This window comes from Numenius arquata, chromosome 17, assembly GCF_964106895.1.
Source record: "Numenius arquata chromosome 17, bNumArq3.hap1.1, whole genome shotgun sequence".
Taxonomy (NCBI): domain Eukaryota; kingdom Metazoa; phylum Chordata; class Aves; order Charadriiformes; family Scolopacidae; genus Numenius; species Numenius arquata.
Window position 1 is genome coordinate 6,736,044 of NC_133592.1, and position 24,408 is coordinate 6,760,451.

At 42.7% G+C, this 24,408-nt stretch overlaps 1 protein-coding gene across 1 annotated transcript in view; it reads right to left on the reverse strand.

Annotated features, from left to right (window-relative positions):
- Nucleotides 1–625: 625 nt before the first annotated feature.
- Nucleotides 626–24,408, reverse strand: part of ABCC3 (ATP binding cassette subfamily C member 3) — a 50,736-nt gene continuing 26,953 nt past the window's right edge. Inside the window, exons 9-31 of the mRNA XM_074160350.1 lie at nucleotides 23,076–23,253; nucleotides 22,379–22,540; nucleotides 21,194–21,286; nucleotides 19,629–19,832; nucleotides 18,247–18,393; nucleotides 17,755–17,842; nucleotides 16,668–16,734; nucleotides 15,458–15,584; nucleotides 14,934–15,110; nucleotides 13,903–14,070; nucleotides 12,953–13,136; nucleotides 11,956–12,061; nucleotides 10,668–10,821; nucleotides 9,046–9,253; nucleotides 8,562–8,872; nucleotides 7,632–7,831; nucleotides 7,398–7,524; nucleotides 6,532–6,633; nucleotides 5,377–5,523; nucleotides 3,539–3,697; nucleotides 2,998–3,164; nucleotides 1,844–2,038; nucleotides 626–734 (exon numbers count right to left, since the gene is read on the reverse strand). Of these exons, the coding sequence (XP_074016451.1) occupies nucleotides 626–734; nucleotides 1,844–2,038; nucleotides 2,998–3,164; nucleotides 3,539–3,697; nucleotides 5,377–5,523; nucleotides 6,532–6,633; nucleotides 7,398–7,524; nucleotides 7,632–7,831; nucleotides 8,562–8,872; nucleotides 9,046–9,253; nucleotides 10,668–10,821; nucleotides 11,956–12,061; nucleotides 12,953–13,136; nucleotides 13,903–14,070; nucleotides 14,934–15,110; nucleotides 15,458–15,584; nucleotides 16,668–16,734; nucleotides 17,755–17,842; nucleotides 18,247–18,393; nucleotides 19,629–19,832; nucleotides 21,194–21,286; nucleotides 22,379–22,540; nucleotides 23,076–23,253 (3,580 nt within the window). The remainder of the gene's footprint in view (nucleotides 735–1,843; nucleotides 2,039–2,997; nucleotides 3,165–3,538; nucleotides 3,698–5,376; nucleotides 5,524–6,531; nucleotides 6,634–7,397; nucleotides 7,525–7,631; nucleotides 7,832–8,561; nucleotides 8,873–9,045; nucleotides 9,254–10,667; nucleotides 10,822–11,955; nucleotides 12,062–12,952; nucleotides 13,137–13,902; nucleotides 14,071–14,933; nucleotides 15,111–15,457; nucleotides 15,585–16,667; nucleotides 16,735–17,754; nucleotides 17,843–18,246; nucleotides 18,394–19,628; nucleotides 19,833–21,193; nucleotides 21,287–22,378; nucleotides 22,541–23,075; nucleotides 23,254–24,408) is intronic.

A 24,408-nucleotide genomic window follows, 5' to 3' on the forward strand; every position in this document is an offset into this window, starting at 1 on the left:
GTTTAGTCTTAAATACATGTTACTCATAATTCTTATGCTGAAGAGGAATTCTCTAACACCAAAGTTTCCCTGGGCAGGGCTACCAGAGGTGCCGGGATGGCTCCCAGCCCTGAAGCCGTTGCGTTCTACTGCCTTGCCCTGTCCCGGGGGAAGCACTGAAAGGAGCTGGTTGGAACCACTCAGAGATTACATGTTATTTCACTATTTTTCAGTTGAGTCACTGCTTAACTGGGCCTGTCTTTCCCCTTCAAAGCCAATGAATCCTTATGCAGAAAACACACAAAACAGGTGTATGTTGTACCATTAATATAATTTACTAATTATAAACCTGAATACAGTACATATTGCCCTGCGATACGTAAATTTTCTTGGCAGAATGTTTGGCATTCTTTGGGAAAAAAAGGCATATAATAAAATACTTTATGTGTATAGAAAATATTTAAAAATATAAAATTAACTTTCTGGTCTTCATAATTGCAAAATACTTTGTTCACATATCACAAGTTTAGTCTACTACAAAAACTGTTCTGTAAATTACAGTACATTCACAAGTCACTGTTGTGGCAAGTCAGTAATATTAAAAAAAACAAACAAACCCAAACCAAACCCCCAAGGGGTTGTCTTTTCACGCTAGTCCAGCATCTTTGGCCATACTGTAGAAAATACCCTTCGATGCTATAAGGCTTGCGGGTGTATCGAATTCAGCTACCGTTCCGTTGTCTAGAACGAGAACCCTGCGCAAAGCAAAAGGGAGGGGGAGGGAAGACACGTCAGAGAATTCCTCGCAAGAAACGCGATAACCCTTTTTTATCACAAAGCAAACTGCTCTAATCTCCACCTTGCCTTTGTTCTGCTCAATTATTTTCACACGTTGAAACACAACAGATGATAAACATTCTCCCCAAGCTGCTGTTTCATTGTAAAAGGTACAGGACAGTCACTGTCTCCCAGGGGTAATAAGGGGAAAATAAAACACAACAAACACCCTCCACCCCCCGCCCCGGCACGTCACACTGGTAGTTCTGGAATTGAAAATATAGTACCAGGAGATAAAAGCTCATGAAGTATAGTAATACATTTTAAAGTAATTAATATAACATGATGTTAGTGGAGAGTAAGTCTGGAGAATAAGTCTTATGAGGAGAGGCTGAGGGAGCTGGGGGTGTTCAGCCTGGAGAAAATGAGGCTGAGGGGAGACCTTCTCGCTCTCTACAACTCCCTGAAAGGAGGGTGTAGCCGGGGGAGGTCGGTCTCTTCTCCCAAGTCACAAGTGATAGCACAAGAGGAAATGGCCTCAAGTTGTGCCAGGGAAGGTTCAGATTGGATATTAGGAAAAGTTTTTACACAGAAAGGGTTATTAAGCCTTGGAATGGGCTGCCCAGGGAAGTGGTTGAGGCACCATCCCTGGAGGTATAAAAGACGGGTTGACGTAGCGCTTAGAGACATGGTTTAGTGGTGGTTTTTATCAGTTAGGTTGATGGTTGGACTAGCTGATCTTAAAGGTCCCTTCCAACCCAGACAATTCTATGATTCTATGAAAAGGTTACAGCAGCTGCTAGTTAAAAGAGGACCCCTAAGCCCATGGGCAGTGGCGTCACTACAGCTGGGCAGTGTCCCTGGCGCAGCTCTGGGCAGCGAGCACAGAACCTGCTCCTGATGCCGACAGAAGCAAAATCAGGTCTGGATATTCTAGGATTATATAGCTTTAAACATCAATGCTTACATTCTACCTGACGAGCATCGGTGTGGCTGTCTGGAGACAAACCAGACCCTTTCCAGTGGTCTTCACACCCCCATAAAACGGTAAGCCCCCCATCGCCACGCACCACTAAGGGATTTTTACCTCGTGTAATCCATAATTGTGTTCAGCCTGTGCGCGATTGTCAACACCGTGCAGTCTTCAAACTGGGTCCTAATGGTCATCTGGATAAGATCATCCGTCTCGAGATCGATCGCTGCCGTCGCCTCGTCCAGGATCAAGACTCGCGTCTTGCGAAGCAGCGCTCTTGCCAGACAGATGAGCTGTCTTTGGCCCACGCTGCCAACAGAGACGGACGGGGCTTTCACAAACGAGGCCCCACCGCCCTCAGCTCTCCACCGCCCAGAATCCCCCGTGCTGGAGCAGGTTACTCATCAGGTACGGTTACCCAACAAAAACCCCAGTATTTAGAAAACAGCCTGCTCTGTCAGCCCCGGGGTAACACAACCGCAGCGCTACTCAGCTGTTCCAGCGTGTGTGTTCACTCACTGCCTGACCCAGCACCGACAGAGCCACCAAATGCCACCTTGCTATCTCTGTGACAAAAACCAGGGACGCTAACGATTACAGTGCTTCTGCCCAAGTTTTCGGGAACACACACAGTTGTAACAACACTGAGCATATGCAAACTTTAAAAAAAAAAAAAGAAGAAAAAAAAAAGATGTTCTGAGGCTGTAAGTCCTTTCTACCCCTGCTGTCTGGGCAGCCCACACTCCCTGCCCTGCTACAAACACCCCCAGACACAGCCTCTGAGCGTCTCTGCGGGATGAGGAAGGAGCTGAACATTCATCACATACATCATCTGGTGACACCAGTCCCAGGAGCCAACGCAGCGTATCAAAGCATGGCGTTTTATCATCCACGTTTATGTCTTATGGGTCTTCCAGATAATAAAGGAAAATAAACATTGCTGAAGTGTCAGTTTAGGCAGAGGACTCCGATTCAGCACAGCAGTTATAGGTGTTATTTCCCTTCCTATTCCTAATCCCTGTCATCTTCAGATTTCCTTCTTTACTGGTAAGACAGGATTTTGGTTTGGGAGAAATCCCTCCCAGCAGCAAAGAAGAATCAGATCATCCGTGGCAGAGGCAAATGTTTGAGCCTTTAGTGGTTTTCTTGAAACAGGAATAGGTGCTAAATCATTTCAGACTCAAGAGTGTAAACCCCTGCTCAGGTGCTACTCGCCGTTAGGGCTGACTGAAAGCTCGGGGTATGTTTCTAGTCCAAGTGTTCCTTACCTCAAATTTTCTCCACCTTCTGAGCACTCATAGTCCAACATGGACGGCTGACTGCTGACAAACCTCTTCAAATGAGACAGTTCAAGAGCTTTCCATATTTCTTCATCTGAATATTTATTAAATGGATCCAGGTTCATCCTCAGTGTTCCAGAAAAGAGAACAGGGTCCTGGATATAAAACCAACCTTCATTAGACAAGTGTTTTAGCTGTTTTAAGTACAGACATTACGAGTTACTGCTTTGAAGTCCCCATTGCATTGCAGGTAGGCCACCTCCCACTCCCACCCACTCTGAAAATACACTATTTTATACACACTTAAAACACAACCTCACACTGTAAAGGTGGTTTATCCTAAATCCTGTTTTATCACCCAGCATCAGTTTGTAAGGTGGCAGGACAGGACCACTTAAAGTATAAATAGTTTGTTTTTCTGAAACAACTTTGAGTGTAACAAAGCATTTTCCTCTGTGGATAAACCATTATTTACGGTTTGCTAAGCTGTTAGAGATCCTTCCTTTATTGTGACACACAGGAACAGTACCTGAGGAATAATTGTTAGCCTCGATCGAAGGTCATGGAGACCAATCTCTGAAATTTTCACACCATCGATTTTAATTTCCCCTTTTACAGCTTCCAGGATCCTAAAGAGACAGAGCGTCATGGAGGACTTCCCTGCTCCGGTTCTGCCAACAATTCCAATCTACAACAAATTGCAGGTTAAACAACAAAGCATATAGTTAAAATCAAAACAAAACCCAACAAAAACACCCCCCAAACCTCCAAGATTCCTCTAAGAGTTTGGACAGAAGATGTGAATCTTGGACAGAATGTAATCGTCCTTCCCTAGAAACCCGTGTCATAAGTTGTAATGTATATACTGCCATTCCCGTAATTTGAATGATATTGCCTATAAATATGTGCCCGGGCCTAGCACCATCCTACGTGACTTTAGGTGATTGGCTGAAGTACCCCATGTCAGGAGACCAATCACTCCAGGACAAGAAATAAAGGCTTTTCAGAGGGCAATTCGGAGTTTATGGTAAGAATGTGTATCTCCATTCCAGAAAGCAGCTGTTATCCCATCAGCTTAGTATAAGGATAACTCTCTTCTCTTTTAATAACACCCTGTTAAGTGGAGGACTTTCCCATGCTAATTGTTCTGTCACCAGCATGCAAACCCCAGAACTTTCTACTGAAGCATGAAGAAACTAATCTCTCAGAACAAAGACAATTTCCTGATTAAGGAAGCAAAGAACGTCATTTCTTTCCACGCCAAAAATTTCACAGGGAAAGCCAGAGAGCAGAAAAAGCTGGAATTCCTTTCTCCCATCTGCGCTGCTTCAGAAAAGCGTTCTTGTCGCTGAATTTTTGTCGCTTGCGATGGTGCCTCCTACGCGGCGTAGGGCAGCCTGCTGCCAACTTAACGTGGAAAGTCCAGAAAGTCCCATGCAAGTGGTCCTTCTGCTTCCAGCCTGGAGGATGCTGGCACACTGACAGCATGGCTGTCACTGCCGGCTCCCGCAATGCCAGCTTGAGTCAGTCTTGCCCCAGTGGTGGGGACCAGGCACAAATACAGGTTGGGTGAAGAATGGCTGGAGAGCAGCCCTGAGGAGGAGGACTTGGGAGTGCTCGTGGATGAGAAGCTTGACATGAGCTGGCAGTGCGCGATGGCAGCCCAGAAAGTCAACTGCATCCTGGGCTGCATCAAGAGAAGTGTGGCCAGCAGGTCGTGGGAAATGATTCTACCCCTCTACTCTGCTCTCCTGAGACCCCACCTGGAGTACTGTGTCCAGCTTTGGAGTCCCCAACACAGGAAGGACACGGACCTGTTGGAACAGGTCCAGCGGAGGGCCACAAAAATGCTCAGAGGGCTGGAGCACCTCTGCTATGAAGACAGGCTGAGAGAGCTGGGGTTGTTCAGCCTGGAGAAGAGAAGGCTCCGGGGAGACCTTATAATGGCCTTCCAGTACCTGAAAGAGGCCTACAGGAGAGATGGGGAGGGACTCTTTATCAGGGATTGTAGTGGCAGGATGAGGGGTATTGGTTTTAAACTGAAGGAGGGGAGATTTAGATTAGATACTAGACAGAAATTCTTTACTGTGAGGGTGGTGAGACACTGGAACAGGTTGCCCAGAGAAGCTGTGGTTGCCCCATCCCTGGAGGTGTTCAAGGCCAGGCTGGATGGGGCTTTGAGCAACCTGGTCTGGTGGGAGGTGTCCCTGCCCATGGCAGGGGGGTTGGAACTCGATCTTTAAGGTCCCTTCCAACTCTAACCATTCTGTGATTCTAAGTGTGCTTCTGGACCCTGTCCTCTACCCCATGGTTTTCACTGGTGGCCCAGAGCAAAGTTCTAGCAGAGACATGCAGCTGGTAACTCACCTTTTCTCCACCGTGGATGTGGAGGTTCAGACCCTTCAGCACCAGATCCAGGCCCTTCCTGTACCTCACTGAATAATTCACAAACTCCAGCTCCCCCTTGGATGGCCAGTCTTCTGGGGGACTCTTGCCCTCAATGACCCAGGGAGCCTAAGGGACACAGAAGTCAGAAATGCTTCATATAGGTTTAAGAAAAAATAATTCAAACTCAGAAACAAACATTAACATTAGTGGGTTACTAGACATATATCTGATAAATCAAATCCCAATTATCAAATAAATTTATAATAATGGGGGAAAAACATGGGCTCCTAAGGATCCACCCATTTTGGTCTCTGTTGTGAAGTTTACAGGAAAATAAGTTTGAGGGTATAGAGCCAAATCCTCAATGGATATAAATTTACATTTTTTCCACTAACTTTAACAGAACACTGCCTGTTTCATGCCAGCTCAAGCTCCGGTTTATAACATGTATCACACATCTTGTCTAGCTTCCTTTTAGCTTCTAGATTAAATACTTGATGTCTCTACAGCAGCTCTCCTCAGATCCTCCGTTTCCTAATTCTTAGTCTCCCATCATGTACTACAAAAACCAGTGTGTCCACAGAGCAGCAGATTTCCCAGCATAGCTCCATCTGCCACCTTTAAAAGTCTTTGGCAACAAAGGTAGATGATTGGATGATTTTCCTGGATTAGGCAGTACAGTGTTCCTGGAGATGTTCTTCTCTCATGGGAGATGAGGACTGATTAAGCTGATTAAATAGAAATACTATTGAAAACATGTGCACAGCCTGGTAATTGCACTACAGCTGCGCTCCCTAGCAGGACCACAGCACCATCCACGCAGGTACGACTACGCATCAAACTCTTCAAACCCAATGGGAGCAGTATTCTGATGGTGAAACTCATCTCTGTTGTGCTACAGCCACTCACAGTAGCAGAAAATGAGATGCTAAGCACAGCCTGCACGACAGCAGTAATAATTTGGAGCTGTGATAGCATAAATTACAGTTCAGAGCATGACATTTGTTCAGGTTAAATGATAACGCTCTCAGAGCAGGATCTCTCTCTCAAGAGTCTAAAGAAAGACCATGTAAATGTGTGCATTAATATTTTGCCACGCTTGTTGGTGAGCACACTCGATGCTTGGTAGCTGACCTCTGTTTCAGTTTCTGAATACTCCTTTATTCTTTCAACAGCCACAATGTTAGTTTCAAGTTCAGAAGTCATTCGGACCATCCAATTCAGAGACAAAGTCACCTTGGAGAAGACAAGGAACAAATCATCACCCACAGAGGAACAACAGATTTAATAACAACAACAACAAAACCAGACACTGCTATTAAGACATGGCTTCACATTAATATTACAAGTAATTTCACATCAGTATTACAAGTAATTACCTTTGCATTGGCAGTTACTGGGAGAAGAACTCTACAAATAATCAGGTGCTCACATGAAGAAGCATATGCCTCCCATGGTGATTTAACAGACGTTCCTCTCAAAGAAGTTGGTTGGAAGTCATTCCCCTAGTCACTGTCCTCACTGGAAAATTGCTAACAGCAATCCTGTGTGCTCATGGTATCTAGAAAGCTTCTGGCAAGAGTGAGGCCATTAAATCTGCTAAACTATCCACAAGTGACTACAGTTTATCTTGCCCATTTCTGAATCCTACTGATCTGCCTGTGATTACCTCGACACGCTGATGTACTACGTAGCAAACATGATGCAGGACATGTTAAGCCCATACTGCTCAAATGACCTGCTCGTGGTGGGTGCCCCTGACACCTCCTGAGCTTCCTGCACGGCACCACTGAGGATACTGGGGTGCAGCACTCGAGGCTCCCAGAGTGCCCTGAAATCCTACTGCATGTGAGCTGCTGATGGTCTGTCAGCATTCAGTATAAATCTCTTATTTCCTTATTAACTTCAGCTTTAACAAGCACATAAAATTATTGCCAATATATGCAATGCCATCTACAAAAATGCAAACCCATCAACGAACAGAAAGCTGTAATACATACCTGTAACGCGTAAGACACTGAAAGTCCTACCAAACCAGCATTCAAGCTGTTTTTACTGATCACAGCAAAGAGGGCAGCAAAAAGGACAATACAGTTCCCCACAAACTCCACTCGAACGCCCAGCCACCTGGTAAAAAGGCAGACGCAAGCAGAGTGGTCAATGGGTGCTCAGATCAGAAATGCAAACACAGGATTATCTAAGTGGAAACAAGGAGTTATATTATGCCTTTTTACCTGTTTGATACTATGCCAGGATAGTAACTCTTCTGATTTTCATCCACCTTCAGGTCACTGATGTCTACGAAGGACTTCACTCTTCTATAGGCTCTGATGACACTGGCCCCTGACACTGTTTCTGAGAAGTGTGAGTAAATGGGAGATCTGCTCACAGACTCCAGGCGCTTCAACTGGCGGGAGGTAGCTACGTAGAACCGCTGCCATTTTTTGGAGAAAATTGAAGGGTACATGAAATACTTTCTCTTTTAATCAACAATGAAGAATTTTTTAGGTTAAGGATTTAAAAGAGATCGCTACTGATGCACTTCAACCCTCCAAAATATTCTCTATAATTAAGAATAATTTCAAGAAAGTTATCTTTGCTTCATTCTACAACAGAGTATTGGGTAACTGCAATTTCTATATACTGTAAGTTGAATTTATCTATGTCCCTTTAAATTTAGTTGACATAGCCTAACAAAATCCATTCGCAGGAGCCTCATTTTCCAAGAAAATGAAACATGAATCTGCTCCTCCATTATCAGGTCTCTATTTACAGTCTATAAAATAAGCTTCATTTTTGCTCAGAAGTCAATAAAATTGATGCTTTCTATTTTCAATATTTTAACTCCTCGCCAGCTTAAAAATTTGTCAATATGTCAAATATATACACACTTCAATATATTGAAGTGCACTGCAGCTCTCTCTCTAGCAGCAGGCTTATTTGTTATTACTTAAAAGTAAAAAAAGGTTATGCCTATTTATTTCATGACCACATCTCACAGCACGTTTTTTTTTTCTGAGAGAAATAATGTTTTGTTTACATAAACATGTAGTTACTTCAGATATTTCAATTTTCCCCCAAATTCATGTTGTTTCTCGTAAAAAGAAAACACTAACAATGGAATAAGAGTCATTGCAATGGCAGTCAGATATTTTTCCAGTTACCTGGACAAAGAAATACAGAATTGCAAGTGGGACTATAACCACAGCGAAGAGCGGAGTGCTTGCTATAATCACAATCATTGTCGATAAAGAGGTGAAGAATGTTCCAAGGAACATCAGGATGGTCGGCGGGATTACTTCATCAATCACATAGATGTCCTTGGAAAAGCGGTTGATGATTCGGCCGGTCGGGGTGGTGTCGTAGAAGGACTGCGGGGTGTGAAATTTGTTCTCCAGCAGAGCAGCGTGGAGCACCCGGGCTGCGTTAATGCCTCCCATGGCCAGGGTGAAGGAGGAGATGAGAACTATGAGGCCTAAGAGGTGAAGAGGAGACGCATCAGACTTTGTAGCTCCAGGTTTCGTTACTTCCCATGCTTAGGATAGGATCTGGGGGGCAATTTCGGGCCACCAGCAACTGGTGCCATGGCGTTACCACCTAATTCCTCTTTACTAAGCATTGGGACATCATGATTTTATCTGGTCTCACCTTGCAAGAGGCCCAAGGCAGCATAGACTCCAATTCGCATGGCTGTGTTGTGCTGGGTCCCATTTATCACCGGCTCATTGGTCCAGTCACTGAGCCACACGTTGGCCCCAATGGCAGCAGCGTTTTGACAGCAATATAGGAAACATATCACTAAAGAAATGGCAGGGCTGACAGCCTTCATGTATTGCCAGAACACTGTTAGCTTTACCTGCAAAATCACACACCAAGGCTGGTTTGTACAACTTACACCATCAGTTTAGATAGATTAAGTGAAAAAAATTCTTCATCAGAGGAACTGCTAAGTTCTAAACTGCCCAAACCCTAACACACCACAGAGAACAGTTCATCTGCCTGAGCTCCACATCACGGCGATGACTTTCACAACATGTCAGGAATTTCTCTGAAATATTCTTTTCCTCCATTTTCTGTATTTCATTCGTTTTGTGGGGTTTTAGTTTTTAAGGTTATGCCAGAGGGGAGGAAAAAAAAGAAAAAAAAAAAAAAAGGCTGATCAAATAGCAGCAGAGGATGGGTAACAGGAACAGGAGCCAAGTTTTCCAGGCAAAAGAAGCAACTTGGCAGGCACATGGAGCTCAGGACTACTTTAAATGGCCTATTTAAGGAAAAGTGCTGAATATGCCCCCATTCAGGTGTCTTTACAGCAGCTTAAATGAGGTACCAAATGCTGGTGCACCCCAACAGGAACATAAAGAGATGATGCTTGTGGCAAAAAGTAAAGATGCTTTTTCTAAGATAGTGCAAAAAGGTAGAGAAGCAAAAAGAGACAGAGACTCAGGGCAAAACTCAGTCTCTGAAAAAACATAAGAAGGAATAATTAAAAGAACAAGTGTTGTTGATTAGGCACTTTGAAAGCTAAAATAATCCACAGAAACAGCTAATTACATGTCTGTGCCATGGACCACGTACATCAGACTAAACAGCAATCACTGAGCCTTCTAAAGTGGAGGGAAGGGGCTTTCTTTAGCAAAATCTCCCCGCTCCCGTTCCATCCACTGCTCCTTTCTGTCCCTTTCTTTTACTTTTGTATTCCCACCTTCTCCTTTTTTTCCCCTGCTCCCATTTCACTCCTTGGCCCTGCTCGGGAAGGCTACAACCCCTTTTGTACCTATAGGCATAAAACGCTCTTGACGACGGGGTGGCGGCTATGATTTAGGCAGAGCAGATCTGCTGGCCCACAGCCGGCAGCTGGCTCGTATAACCCACCCCTGCGGGTCACCAGATACCCAGCGCTGCAGCTGGACTCAACAGCAGCCAAACGGTTTAAAAACCAGCAGTGCTGAAAGCTCTGCAATGCAAAGGCCGGGCTGACGGAGGAGCGCAGCGCTACGTGGTATCAGGTGACCGTGGCAGAAGCTGGAAGGGATTTTTCTTCTTTTGTTTTTTTTTCTCCCCCTAAGTACATAGCCTCTGCCAGGTGCAGAAACCTCTGCCAAAATCCCAAATTTGAATGATCAGGGGCCACCAGTTTAATGCCCAAAGCCTACAGTTGCAATTTATACAACACATTTAACAGAACTGGATCAAATGTAAAAATAAACATGATTTTTTCAAACATTTAAAAAAAAAAATGTAGGAAAAGAGAGAAGGGAATCAAACTATACCGTTCCCGTTTCAGTGGTTTCAGCCTGAATAAGTTTCTCGTTAGGATTTTTTCTTGGCAGAGAAGGCTCTGCTGGCTTCTTTTCACAGACTCTTCGTTTCGTTGACATTTTGTTGGGACATTCTCCTCCCTCAGAAGATATTACACTAAGTTGCCTAGTCAAAACAAAAAGAGTCATTAGGAGAAAAAAGGGCATATTGTGGCAGTGCTAAGGCAAGACTGGGATGCGGGAGATTGGACTTATTCCCAGCTCTTCTGATGAGTTCCCAGCCTGAGTCACAGCTATGGGTGCTTGTGCCACCCCTCTGAATGTTCAGAGATGCCAAAAATTCAGCACCTAACGTAGGCTGTGGCAGTGCCCGGGCTCTTGGCAAAGGCCTTTAAAGGCTTCGTCTCAAGACAGACATTTCAAAACTAACCCCTGAGCTACTCTGTTTTCACATTTAGGGCAACTAAGATGATTAAGGGATTAGAGCACCTCCCTTACGAGGAAAGGCTCAAAGAGCTGGGGCTCTTTAGCCTGGAGAAGAGAAGGCTGAGGGGAGGCCTCATCTATGTTTACAAGTACCCAAAGGGTGGGTTGAAGGATGATGGAGTCGGACTCTTGTCAGTGGTTTCCAGTGATAGGACGAGGGGCAACAGGCACAAGCTGGAACATAGGAAGTTTCATTCAAATATGAGGAAAAACTTCTTTACAGTGAGGGTGACAGAGCCCTGGAACAGGCTGCCCAGGGAGGTCGTGGAGTCCCCTTCTCTGGAGATCTTCAAGACCCGCCTGGATGCAGTCCTGAGTGATGTGCTCTGGGCAACCCTGCTTTAGCCAGGGGAGTTGGACTAGATGATCTCTGGAGGTCCCTTCCAACTCTGACAATTCCACGATTTTGTGATTAACAGTAGCTGGACGGCATCTATGGGTACTGTTATGAAAACTTTTAAAGATTTCCAAGATTCCCAGTGGAAAGGCACAATGCAAAGGGTTCATCAACCATGCAGCCGGCAGCAGTTCAGTGTTGTGGGGGTAAACACATACAGTGGTGTCAGCTGAGAACCAGAGCTGCTTTAAGAAATTGGTTGAGTTCAGATTAAAAAAAGAGGATTGCAGGAATAGATGTTGGATCTTCTTTGCAGGTTCCTTCACACTTATTTTCAAAAGGACACTGAACCAATTTATGTATAAGAGGAAAGTAAGGAAACTAAAGCCCAGACTGAGAGGCGGTATGTGACCAACCTCTTTCAGATGCGTTTCACCCCAGACACAGACTATAAACACTAGAGGACCACATATTTACCTAAGAAACTGTTTGCGGACCTCGTTTGTCACCGGTTCATTATCTGCCAGATCAGTGTGAATGCTGAGGGTGTCTTCAGCTAGCAGGACTTCCTCCTCCTCCACCACTGCAAGACAAAATCACATCTCAGATTTTCTGCTGAATAAAGCAGAAAGCATAGAAAAAGGTGGCTATACAAAGCAAGAGTCATGAAAAATCATAGTGCATAAACTCCACCATAGTTTTGCTTACATCCCTTCTGTGAATCACTTTTCCTAACTACATTGCAAAGATCTTGTGAGGCAGGTTGGCTGCCAAATGCATTTATACCACATTCCTTCATCGGAAATGTTAAGCGTTATAGTCAGTTCTAGCTAAATTCACTTATAGGGCATGCTCTAGGATGGGGGAGCCACGTCAGGAACTACTGGAAGCTTCTGCTGCTGGTAGATGTCGTGCACGTTCCTCTGTGCCTGTCTGGAGAGAAGCAGCGCTGCAATCAAAGAGCGTGGGAACACTGTCACACAGAGGAAACATTTACCAAAATGCTTTAATCTTGTATAATTTTATCAGAATCAAACCAAACTGAAAAGTAACCCAGGATTAAAATGTCATTTGAACTTTGCTATATGAAAAAAACCCCACCAACATATAAACAGAGGAAAAAATACCAGACCCTGGGTAGCCCCTTGGATAACAAGCCCAGTCAGTTCTCGGCTACTCCATTCTCCTGCTGAGTTTGACCTTGCTAATCATAAAATAAATTCCCAACTTTAAAACAATTTCTAACACAAGAATTGCTTTTTTTTCCTATGACAAACCACATGAAATTTTGAAAGAAATTTGTGAAAACATTTATCAATAATGCAGACTTGGCCACAGATAATAATTTTCATGGTAGTGCAGAAAGGCAAATGCCAGGCTGTCATGAAGAAGCGAGGGACGCTTTATACAGAGAAAATATCTGTAATCTAGTTGACAAAAAAAAAACATGTTTTAAGAAAAAGCAATACTGTACTTGTTGGTTCATCCTCTTCAACGTCTTCATCAAGTGCATAATTTCGCAGGAATTCTGCAAAGGCCTTGTTTTGTTTCAGAAGGTCTTGGTAAGATCCCATTTCAGAGATTTTGCCATCTACCAGGACAACTATATGGTCTACCTGAGGCAGGAAGCTGATGCCATGGGTCACCAGAATTCGGGTCTGGAGAGCGAAAAGGAGAAAAAAGCCACTTCTCTCAGTTCTCACCATGGGGACTAACTCTACTCAGCAAGCCAAATACTGCCACGTTTTTGGGACAGGGAGTGAGTTACCATGTCAAGGTGAAATGCCAGGGTAAATACACTGTCTCTGTGAGCCAAATTAGCTTAGAAATATGTGCATGAACTTACTATGCTTCCTACCGCATACTGACACAACCACAGGAGGAAGTAAACCAACTGAAAATCATTCCCACTTTCCCTTGTGCTGATTTCCTTTGCCGCCCTTCTCTTTTGATCTCCGGGATAGTCTGAGAAGATCACAACAGAGTAGAAGGGGAAGGAAGGGGACTGCAATTTGGTTGCAGACTGCCAAAGACCTCAGTAACTGTAAAAATCAGTAAGCTGTTACAACTTCCTCACTACACTGCCTCCGAGTAACAACAAGCAATACCAAGCTGACAACCTTTACAAGTTTCTGCAAATCACAAATGCCTTGTTTTTGGAGATCTTATAGTAGGGATTTTAAAAGACAGACCAGGTTTCTGCCTCTACATGTTCTGACTAGATCACATCACTTCTGGGCATGCCTAAATAGCAGCTCACTGAAGAGTCTGTGCTGTGGGGAAAAGGTGTCCACAGTGCCAATAAAACACAGAAATTCAGGAATGATTCAACACTCAAGCCTCGGTGGTGAAATAGCTTTCCTGTTACCCATCAGTGTTTCTGAGTTTGTGTGCATTTTTAAGAGGATTTAAATGCCAGCTTACTTTTCCTTTAAGTACCCCATCTGGACCAATAACTTTGTCAAAGATGTGCTTTGCAACATGTGAGTCCACAGCAGAGAGAGGATCATCTAACAGGTAAATGTCCGAGTTGCTGTACACTGCTCGAGCCAGGCTCACCCGCTGCCTCTGGCCACCTGAGAGGTTGATGCCCTGAAGGGAGAGAGAAAGAGGAGAGAACAAAACATGTCACACAACTCGCTTCCAACAACAGCTATGACTTTTTATGGCTCTCACCCAGTCAAACACACGGATGCTAAGTGAAACATGAGACGCTGAAGAGAATAACTCACTCAGAGCCAGAGACAGGAACAGAACGCCTCTGAATCTGTTTGTTCCCTGCCAAACTTCCACTCACCCAGCAATCTGGAGATGGAATAAGCCTCTTGCTTAATAAGCTCCTAAAGGGAGCTGCTAAAACACAAAACTATAAAAAGGAAGACCATCAACCAGGATGTAAAATGCAAACGTTCAAAGCAGGGCTACGGCACCTGGAACATCTTCCACATCTCTCGTCTCACACACAAACCCACGTATCCACCCCACTTCACGGTATCCATCTCAAATTTAGTGGCCTATGAAAAAGTAATCTCTGTTGGTAGTCATAGAACTAAAAGTTTCTCATTAAAATGAGGTGTTAAGGGATGATCATACCACTTTTTCACTTGACGCACACCATATGTTCCCTCCCTTTTTATCCCTACAGGAAAAGGAAGGACTTTAAGTATTCTGGCCAGATGCACCTTTACAATTGGACAACAAATGGGGGATGCTCTGATCTTCCAGGCCTAGATGTGCAATTACACACCACAGTACAAACACACCTTTAAAGTCAGGAACAAGTTCACGTCCAACTGCCTTCCGCATAACTGCCCCACGTGTTTCAGGGTCGACTGTAGCAGGGATGCTATTGTAATGATAAACCAAATCAAGTGCTGACTCTACAGCATTTTCTCTTTAGCTAGACAGAAGAGGAATCACCAAGCAGGTCTGACTTGAAGTAAAAATAAAATTACCTTCTCTCCTATCTCAGTCTGATCTCCTCCTGGCAGCACTTCCAGGTCAGTTTTTAAAGCACAGGCCTCCAGGACATTTTGGTATTTTTGTTCATTAGGAGCTTGGCCAAACAAAATGTTATCTTTCAGTGTGGCATTCTGTATCCAGGCTTGTTGAGGCACATAAGCAACAGAACCCTAGAATAAGGAGGGACAAAGGAAACCTCTGACTTGTTACAAGCAACAATTCATGCTTACAACTCTGATTAAGATCTGCAGCACACAGGTATAGCTCCTGTTTGATATATGTTCCCATTATAGATATAGGCATGCTAATTGCTGATGTATAGTTGATAGAATCAGGAAAATCATTTCATATAAAACACAACTGAACAGGCGTGGGCAAAACCCAAATAAACATGCAGACAAGTTGACAGAGGAGCAAACAGAATTCCCTCTCCAGCACGATGTACATTATAAGCAAGGCCAGGCATAAGCAGCACATTTACAATGCCATTTAACAGTGGTATGGAAACAATACCAACCTTCACAGCCACTTCTCCTTCCAGCTTTTCCATTTCACCCAGGAGAGCACACACCAGGGAAGATTTCCCACAGCCAACATGGCCAACAACGGCAACCAAAGCTCCACTGGGGACCAACAGATTTATACTGTGGAGGAAACAGGCTGGAAATTAATTAAACACTAGTTTACTAAAGACATTATGGGTCTTTAAACCAGGGCTGAAATACACAGTGACAAATCAGCCTGACCTCAACCTGACTGGATATAGCAAGCATAGCTTGGTCACTGGTCTTCTCCTCCCTTTCTTGTGTACAGTCAACTGTAACCAGAACTGTAGGAGTAAATGGAAACCCAGCACTAACTTATCTTGTTGGTTGCTAAGTCAGCAGGATTGGTAACAAGCCTTCTAAGACCCTTTGCTGTGACATATCAGTCCATCAGCAAGTCAAACAGGGTTAATAAGCGTTTTGAAAGCAGGTGGCTAGCAGTTTGAGCTGGAGATGCATGGTTCTTTATGAAATAAACCCCAGAACACTCAAGTCTACCTGGCTGCAGATTTGTTTGCCTGAACCAAACTGGCTCCTTTGAACTCTAAGCCTCTTGCTTGCAGGTTATTCAGCACAGCAGCACGAGCTCCTTGGAGTGAGAATTCTAAGACTACTTATCAGGTTTCTGTGATTTTGATCTGACAACAAAGCATAACATAATGAAGTATACGCTTCCAGGCAAATTTTGTTTGTATTAATTCAAATAAGCAAATGAGCAAAACATGCACCCCTGCGGTCTGGATATGGCCCACATAGAACCACAGGGGTGAGTCTCGAAGACACTTGAAAGAACAGACCACTGCTCACACACCCAAGTCCAAACCCAGACATCTCAACTGTCCTCATAATCCATCAGATCAATTTGATTTGTCTAGCGCTTCAGTTAAAAAAAAAGTCTATTTAAGAAATTTATGCAGCCTTTCTGCCCTTTACTGGGTAGCTATTTTATGCTAGTCACTGTGGAGGTAAAGCTTTACAGCACTCTTCTGTAAAGCCTAAATACCACCAGGCGTGAGGATTAGCTCGATGTTTTAAAGGCAGAAAAGATGCACTTATGGGATGTGCGGAAACAACCTTTTCCAGAAGTGAGCCTGCAGATATTACTAGGCATCTTTCAAACAGACCTCCCAGGAGCCAGAAACCAGGTAGATGTTTCATAGCAATTGCACAAAGAAATCTTACTCTTTCAAAGATGGCTTAAGCTCCTTTCCCCAGCTGAACGTTGCATTTGTAACGCTGATGGCATTGCCTGTGTGACAAGAACACAACAATAGAGAAGGCAGGAAATATATTATACAGAATAGTACAGCTGAGAGACTGACAGACAGAGGAATCTTTATTTATGGGTGTTTCATGTACGATGCAGTTCCCTTTTCTACTGGCATGGGAAGCACAGTCTCATGACTGGGGGTCACAAGACGGGCTTGTTCAGAGTGAAAATCACTGATCACAGCTTAAGCTATAGACTGTGAGCTGTGGACCTGAAAAGTTGTCCTCCTCCCTGCCCTGGTGAGGCCAGACCTGACATTTGCTGCTCAGAATCCCCGTGCAACTGTTAGCACAACTTTACTTAAACCACTTTCACATTCGTAGGAGACCACTGCACGCTGTTGACTTTGATGTATCAGATTAAACTTGCCTCTGCACAGGTTTTTACTTGCCACACTAACTGCCACAGACCTGCGGGCTTTCTTTACCTCCCGGTGGGGTGTAACAGCAATCATGTGGCAGCCATACAGCCATCCCTCCTCCTCCTCTCTCTATGGAATCACACACAGGAGAAAGTTTCAAACCACACTATCATCAAAGTGCATTACATGAGAAAACACATTTTTTGAGACCACCTGGTTTGCTCATTTATTTTGCGATACTGTTTCCAACAGAAGAAATCAAAACTGTTTATAATGTTGCTGAGCATTTGTGCAGTGCGTGAAAGGTTTGAGCAGGTCTTGCTGTCCCTAGTCAGTGGATGCACTTCATTATGTAGTGCTGTTAGCATACAAACCATTGCAAATACAAACTCAGGCCCAATAACTCAGCTCAGAGCTCAAAAATGTAACTTTTGTAGCTTACAAAATCACTTTTGTAATTTCCACATAGTCTGAACAGCAAACACACTCTTTTCAAAACAGCTGCTTTGTTTTTTTTTAAAAACCAAGATTACTGTTGTTATTTTTTTAATTTTTTTTTTTCATAACTCAACCAGTCCAAAACAAATATAAGATGTTTGTTGTATTAGCATAGTTTAGAAAAATACTGATGTCTTTACCTGGTGCAATCGCTTTTGTTTCCACACAATTTGGATCAAGTTCATCATGACTCAGGAACTGCTGAATTCTCTTTAGGGAGACACTCGTCTAAGAAAAGAGCGCAGCATCATTTTATCACTCTCTTAATGGGGACGTAATGCTCTTACTAGTGAAAAAGAAAGCATGCAGAATGGCTTAAGCTTTCACCCCATGGGCTTGCTGAACAGTGACTCATTCTTTCCCTGCAATCGGTCTTACGCTGAAATTCATGCTTTTAACTGTGAAATTTCTCAGACCAAGCTGAGTTCATCTGAGTAAAGCAAAATTCACACAGACGAGCTTACTCAGAAGAGGTCAGGCTTTCCAACACAGGGCAGCAGTAGAGAAAGGATATTAAAAGGAAAAGCTGCTAAGAGGGAGATGCAAGGGATCTCTGCATTCCAGAAATCAGGGATATCTGGGGTTCTTTTTTCCCCAAGTTGTTCAAAACAACCGCACCAGATCCTCCTTACCTGCGCAATGTGGCTAATGACTTGTGGGAGCATACTGAGGGGAAACTTTAAGATATTAAACAAAGAGAGGGAGACAAAAGCCTTTTCTGCATCCAGGATATTCTTCTCATCCACCGAGACGTACACGGCAAATGTCGTCAATGCTACCTGGAAGCCAGAAGCAAGTTTACTGCAAGAAGTATGTAATATTTTGACATTTTAAAAAGCAGCCAAGCCTGATAGGCATCTTTGAAATAAAAGTATCAACAACAAAATGGGGCAAATTCTCCATTTCTGACCTTTTCAACATGCTTTAAGAATGACAAGTCACATGAACAAGTTGATACAAAAAAGGGCACGCGGAATAAAATAACTTTCAGATTACTAATGGCTACATTTAGTTGATCTAGGAGATTCAAGAGGTGAACTACAGAACACGGATAAATAAAAACGAGAAGCGGTTATCTGGCTGTGGTTTGGCAGCAGTTCCAGCTCCACCCAACCAAATTTCCCCATTGTAAACTGCAGGCTGAGCAAACAAGACCTTCTGAACAATAGGAAAGGGACTAAAACCCAAGTTATTTGCTGGTTCACCGTACAACAGGGACCATCCACTGTGGAGGGACCATCCTACGCAAGTAAGCTAATGGTGAGGAATGGGACTGTGTATTTCAGGAAGTGCATTAACTTTAAGGAAACATGAAAAAAGCAGGATCTTGAGGCTGTTAATATTTCTGCAGGGTTGGGCCTTGGTCTCTAAAACAGTTGGCCAGGACTATTTTTGTCAAAGCATTTATCTGAATGTTTTCATTCACCATAACCAAAACCCTTTCTGCAAAAGGGATCACAGTGCAATGAAATGGAAAATACAGGGAAAGAGAAAATTGGGGAAAAAGCATTTCAGAATTGGCAGTGTATCATTTGGGCTCTATTTCTTACATTAAATAAATCTTTTTTTAGGTTGTAGAATAATTTAACAACTCGTTCTCCTGCTAAAACAAGCAGAGCACTGTAACACGAAAGGTAGAAATGAGAGCTTAAGACAGACGTTGTCCTGACTCACTCAATTAAAATTCTTTTTTGCTATTTTTGCTATTCACAAATATCTCTGAGGTTTCAAATTCTAGTTTCAATTTGTTATGGGAAGTACTTTGAAGTGGTTGGAAATTCTCCCGAGACAGTTATTCCCAGCTTCCACTGGCAGGCTTTATCAAGAAATACTTTAATACCGATTAACAAAAAGGCTCTAGAGAACAGGGAACTTTGCTTCAAAGCATGTGAATATTTTTTTTTTTAAAGTATTTACATTTTATTCCTACGTACATTTAGCAAGCACAAAGCCTCACGCTTATCCTTCAAGGACATACTTGTACAGCTTAGAAAGTCATGCAAATTCAATTTACCAGGAATGGTGCACTGATCCATGCAAAGGTGGACAAAGAATTGAGATAGGCAGATTTTTTCAAAACTCGGAGCTCATTCTTTCGTATCTCCATCACTTTTTCTGAAAACGATGGTTCCCAAGCGTACAGCTTCAGCACCTTTATGCCACCCAGAATCTCATTCATTAATTTAATGCGGGAGTCTTTATATCGCATTTGTTCCACCTAGGTTATCAGTAAACACAGGAGACAAGAGTGTCACAGGAATGACTAGAAGAGAGCTTTCAACATGTTCTCTCACAGCTGTGATGGTCCTTGGGTATTTCTAAAGAGGATGCAAAAGGTAATTAAAGAAAGCCAGACTGTTATGAGTAAGCTTACCGTGCAAATCTATACCTCCAAAGAAAGCAGAAACCAAAGAAAATGCCTGAAAAGCAGAGTATAAAATCTTTCCACTCATCTTCACTGTTAGGAATTACATTTTCAAAATCACCTTAAAGAAAGAGTCAGCCACTTCACAAAAATACTACCCTACTTCTTCCTTTGATTTCTTCAGATTTTTTTCCTGATATTCATAGTTGTATTTCTGAGGGCATCCCTTGAAAATTGTGGTTACTCCTAGTTTATTTTTTTCCTTTACATTAGAATACAGTGCTTCATTCAGTTATTTAAAAAAAACACAACAAACCCTGCTCAGCTGTATAGACAAAATGAAAAACTGCATTCACACATGCATGCACACCAAGTTATGCAGCTTTGAGCATCTTATAATGGGCAAGGGAGAAAAGGAATGTTAATACTAACATGTCATCATCCAAGAGATTTAATGGGAAGCCTGGATGTCTCTTTAAGGCATGTAATAATACCACTCTGTTACTAAGGCTGTGCTTAAATGTCATAATTTATATTCGTTTTCCAACTCTTACCTTTTTTACATCAACATCTTTTTTTTTTTTTAAATCTTCCAAACAGTCACTGATAGGTTGCACAGCACAAACCACTTATTAGATTTCTCTAGCACAAAGCCAGAGGGCACTATTATATTGTTTTTTCCATCCTTTCTTGACTAGAGACAACTAAGACTACAAAGAAAGGAATAAAGGATCCTTTTACCTTAAGATAATAACTAAAATTTAGCCCAGCTCAGTAGCGACAAAAGTCAACACTGGCTATTAGCATAAAACACAGGCTGCCAGGTTTCAGTTACCATCTCTGAAAACAGTCATTCACAGCTTAAAATACAGCATTTATTTGCCCTTTCTCTAAACACTCCTAGAAGAAGCTACCAGGTGAAGGGATATGGAGACTTCTTGCTAATCCCCAAAGCTGCTCCAGTAGTATGAAGAGCCACTGACTCAATGTCACACCTTTCCCTTAAATAGCATTCAATTCACTATGGAAAAAAAAAACCAAAACCCACAACTATCTGAGAGCATACAGTTATTAAATATATCAGTACAATCTTACTCATAAGTAAATAGGGGCAAATAGCAGCTCATTAATGGCCGAGACAACCACTGATGCCTTCATTTCTGATAGCACAGCTGCCAATTCAGGTAACATCACCTTCTCTGCTGGTACCTTACCTGGAATGCTCTGGTTTTCATTGCTATTGCAGAGTTAAACGGGATAAGTAAAACCATCACTGCAACTCCTGCCAGCACAGAAGGCCCTAAAGTCTTGATTGAAAGAAAAAAAAGTAGGTTGTCGTTATACCCAAGTGCTGCTGTTCCCTACAGTAAGCATTAAAACAAGAGTAGGTTACAGTAACAGAAATGTATGTTTTACATAGACAAGTTGAACTCCTCCCAGTGAAATGTTCTGATTCCACAGAACAACTGTGAGGAGGAGACAGAAAAACATGACAGCACCCACCTTGAATTATTATTATGCTAGTATTGGTGATAGCAGAGCGCTTTGTGATTTAGCTGTTAAGTGATTCCCAGTAGGAGGGGAAAATAAGTTTGCACTAATGCAAACGGAGAGCTACTGAGCAAATGTAGAATGGGAACAAATAAGCCACAGAGAAGGAATTTTTCCATTGACTTCTCTCTGACCTAGGGAACTGCAATTACTCAATGAACCTGGTACCCTCAATGGGAACAAAAGCACCCAAACTGCTGGCTACCAGAGTTCAGCTTACCAGCAAAGCAGTAACTCATAAAGCCGCCGTAACTTAATGGCTTTCAACTCTAAATCAATATGGTTATGTTGGTGCTACTGTTTTATGCAGTAAAGCAGATTAATTGCATAGAAACACTTTAATGATGAAAGCCAGTGCTCAAACTGAACCTGGAATAAACCAGAAAACTTCACTGTAGCAAAGGAAAAATTATGGTTGAATAATGAGAATTATTTCACATTGACTTGCACAAAACTTCTATATATAGCATGATATAATCTTTAGACATGGCTTACATTTCCTATGTCCAGGTTAGTTTTCTGGTTTTGTTTGGTTTAAAACTATCTCCCTCAAGCTCTCATTTGTATCAACTACTGGGAACACTCTGAGTCCAAGACTGATCCTACCAAATCATGGTAGGGACAGAGGAGACATAAAGGCTATCTTTTGCTTCAAATGCCTTATCTTGCATTCCAGCTGAACAAAATAATTAAGATACTAATTGATCATGTACACTACTACACGCCACTTTACTACAAGGCAGAACAATACATTTCCAAAAAAAAGTGGTGGGTCAAATTAACAAAAAAATAATAAGCTTGCACATAATTTAGACAAATTCTGAGAAAAAATGTGACAATGTCTTTACCTGCCAGAGGAAATACAAAGCTAGAAATATCTGGAGTGGTGCAGACCACAACATGTTCAGGAAAGTCATCAGGTCCATGAAACGTTGGGCATCTACTGACATCAAGTTAACAATTTCTCCAACAGTAGATGAGCGCTTTGCTGAGTTTGTGATGACTAAGGACTGAGAAATAAGAGAAATTCAGTGGATTCACAATCTTGATACATATGGAGAAACACAGAGAAGAAATCCTCAATTATAAACAAAACACTACACTCCCCAAGAATGTGCTCCTCCGACAAGAATAAAATAATTCACACCTACATCAATTCCTAATCTCCAAAGAACAAGACTTCATGAAATGGTTTGCTTGTGAGCACCTCTGTCTCAAGCAGTATGTGGCATTCTAAAGAAAACCTAGTTGTATCTAATCAACTCATAACACAAACACGCTACTCTCCTGAATCCCTTTTCCAAATATTTAAAGTGAATCAACATGTGCTTATGATATGACTGGTGACCTACCAGTACACCCACATTAAGTTGCTGTAAAGTATGACAGAGGTACTCCTAAAAACTCACCAAAACCCCCAATCTTTTATATTCCAGGAGGCTATTCTTCTCCAATATGCCTGCTCTTCTCTGAGTATTTGAGAACTGAGGTCATTTGCTTGGCTATATACTGGTCTTCCAGCTCATGTAGTGCTTCCAGTCTTACCTTTCGATATATCACTCCAGTGATCCCAGTTCTCAGCCTCATCCCAGTAACAAAGCAGTACTGGAAATGCTGGTGAAGTATGAGTGTCTGCAGCACAGCACAGATAAACATCAAAGCCGCAATCAAAAATCCCCACCAGGTTGGTGCATCTTTGTTCTTAATGAAGCCGATTAATACACTGTTTTTCAGAAGATTAGGGAAGGAAAAGGAAAAAAGAAAACAAAAATAAAAAACAAACAGCTAGTTTAATGGGACATAACACAGCTTCTCTCAACCATGGCATCCCGCCACATCCTCCCTCTAACCACAAAAAGTAAACAGCTCTCCAGGATGCAAGCTGAGTTACGATTGCAGTCAAACAACATTGCAAAGATACGACAGCAAAATCTTAGGCTTGGCCAGTGAGAAAGTCCATTTGCAAATTAGCCTGTAGAAAATGAAATGAGACGAGAAACTCTTAGGTTTCCCCCGAGATCCAGCATTTAAACACAGGCCTTACTGTCTGAGCTCTGTTAGGCAGCCCCCCAGGGCAAGAGGTGAATGATAGGACACAGTGGGACAGTGTAGTAAAGCAGGAGAAACCAGCTTCTTTCCCAAGTCCTTTCCAAGCAGCCTGAGTGCTTCTGCCTGGGGTGTTTTCCCACAAAAAAAACCCAACCTAGATTAAAAGACATCCTTCTGGATGGATGCATAAAGAGTTCTGCACGCCTACTTTTTTGGTACAATGGTAGTACCATTAAACTGGCTGTATCATCTTTTATTAATAAGCCATTTCTTATTACACACAGCTGCTCTCCCTGCGAGACCTGTGCACCGTCATAAAGCAAACAGCACAACAACATATGGCAATGTCCAGTCTTCTCAAAAATCGCATCTGCAACTTCAAACTACTGACCAGAATATTGAATTATCAAAATATGGGAGGACCAGAGATTAGACTCCATGGTTCAAATAACCAGCGGGGGGAAAATACACCTGGAAACTACAAATCAGGCCCCAAAGCCTTGCGTTAGAAGTATGAGGTTGCTGCATTTTTCTTCTTCCAGTCCAGAGAGATCTTCTGCACTGCACCAGTCAGTCATGCTGTCAGTGGACAGCTTCAGGAAAATCTCTTCCTCGTAGTCCCAGCATGGGATTCAGCAATCTTTTTAGAAACGTAAAACTATCTTATGTGCAACTTGCCAGACAGCTATGTCTTTTTCATTTTCTCTTACCACTAGCAGTGCATTTTCCAAGAACTGCGGGAATTTAAACTTGAGAAGAAATTCCCCATCATATGCCTTGAGATATCACTGACAACATATCCAGGAATTTATGCAAATTTGAGAAATTC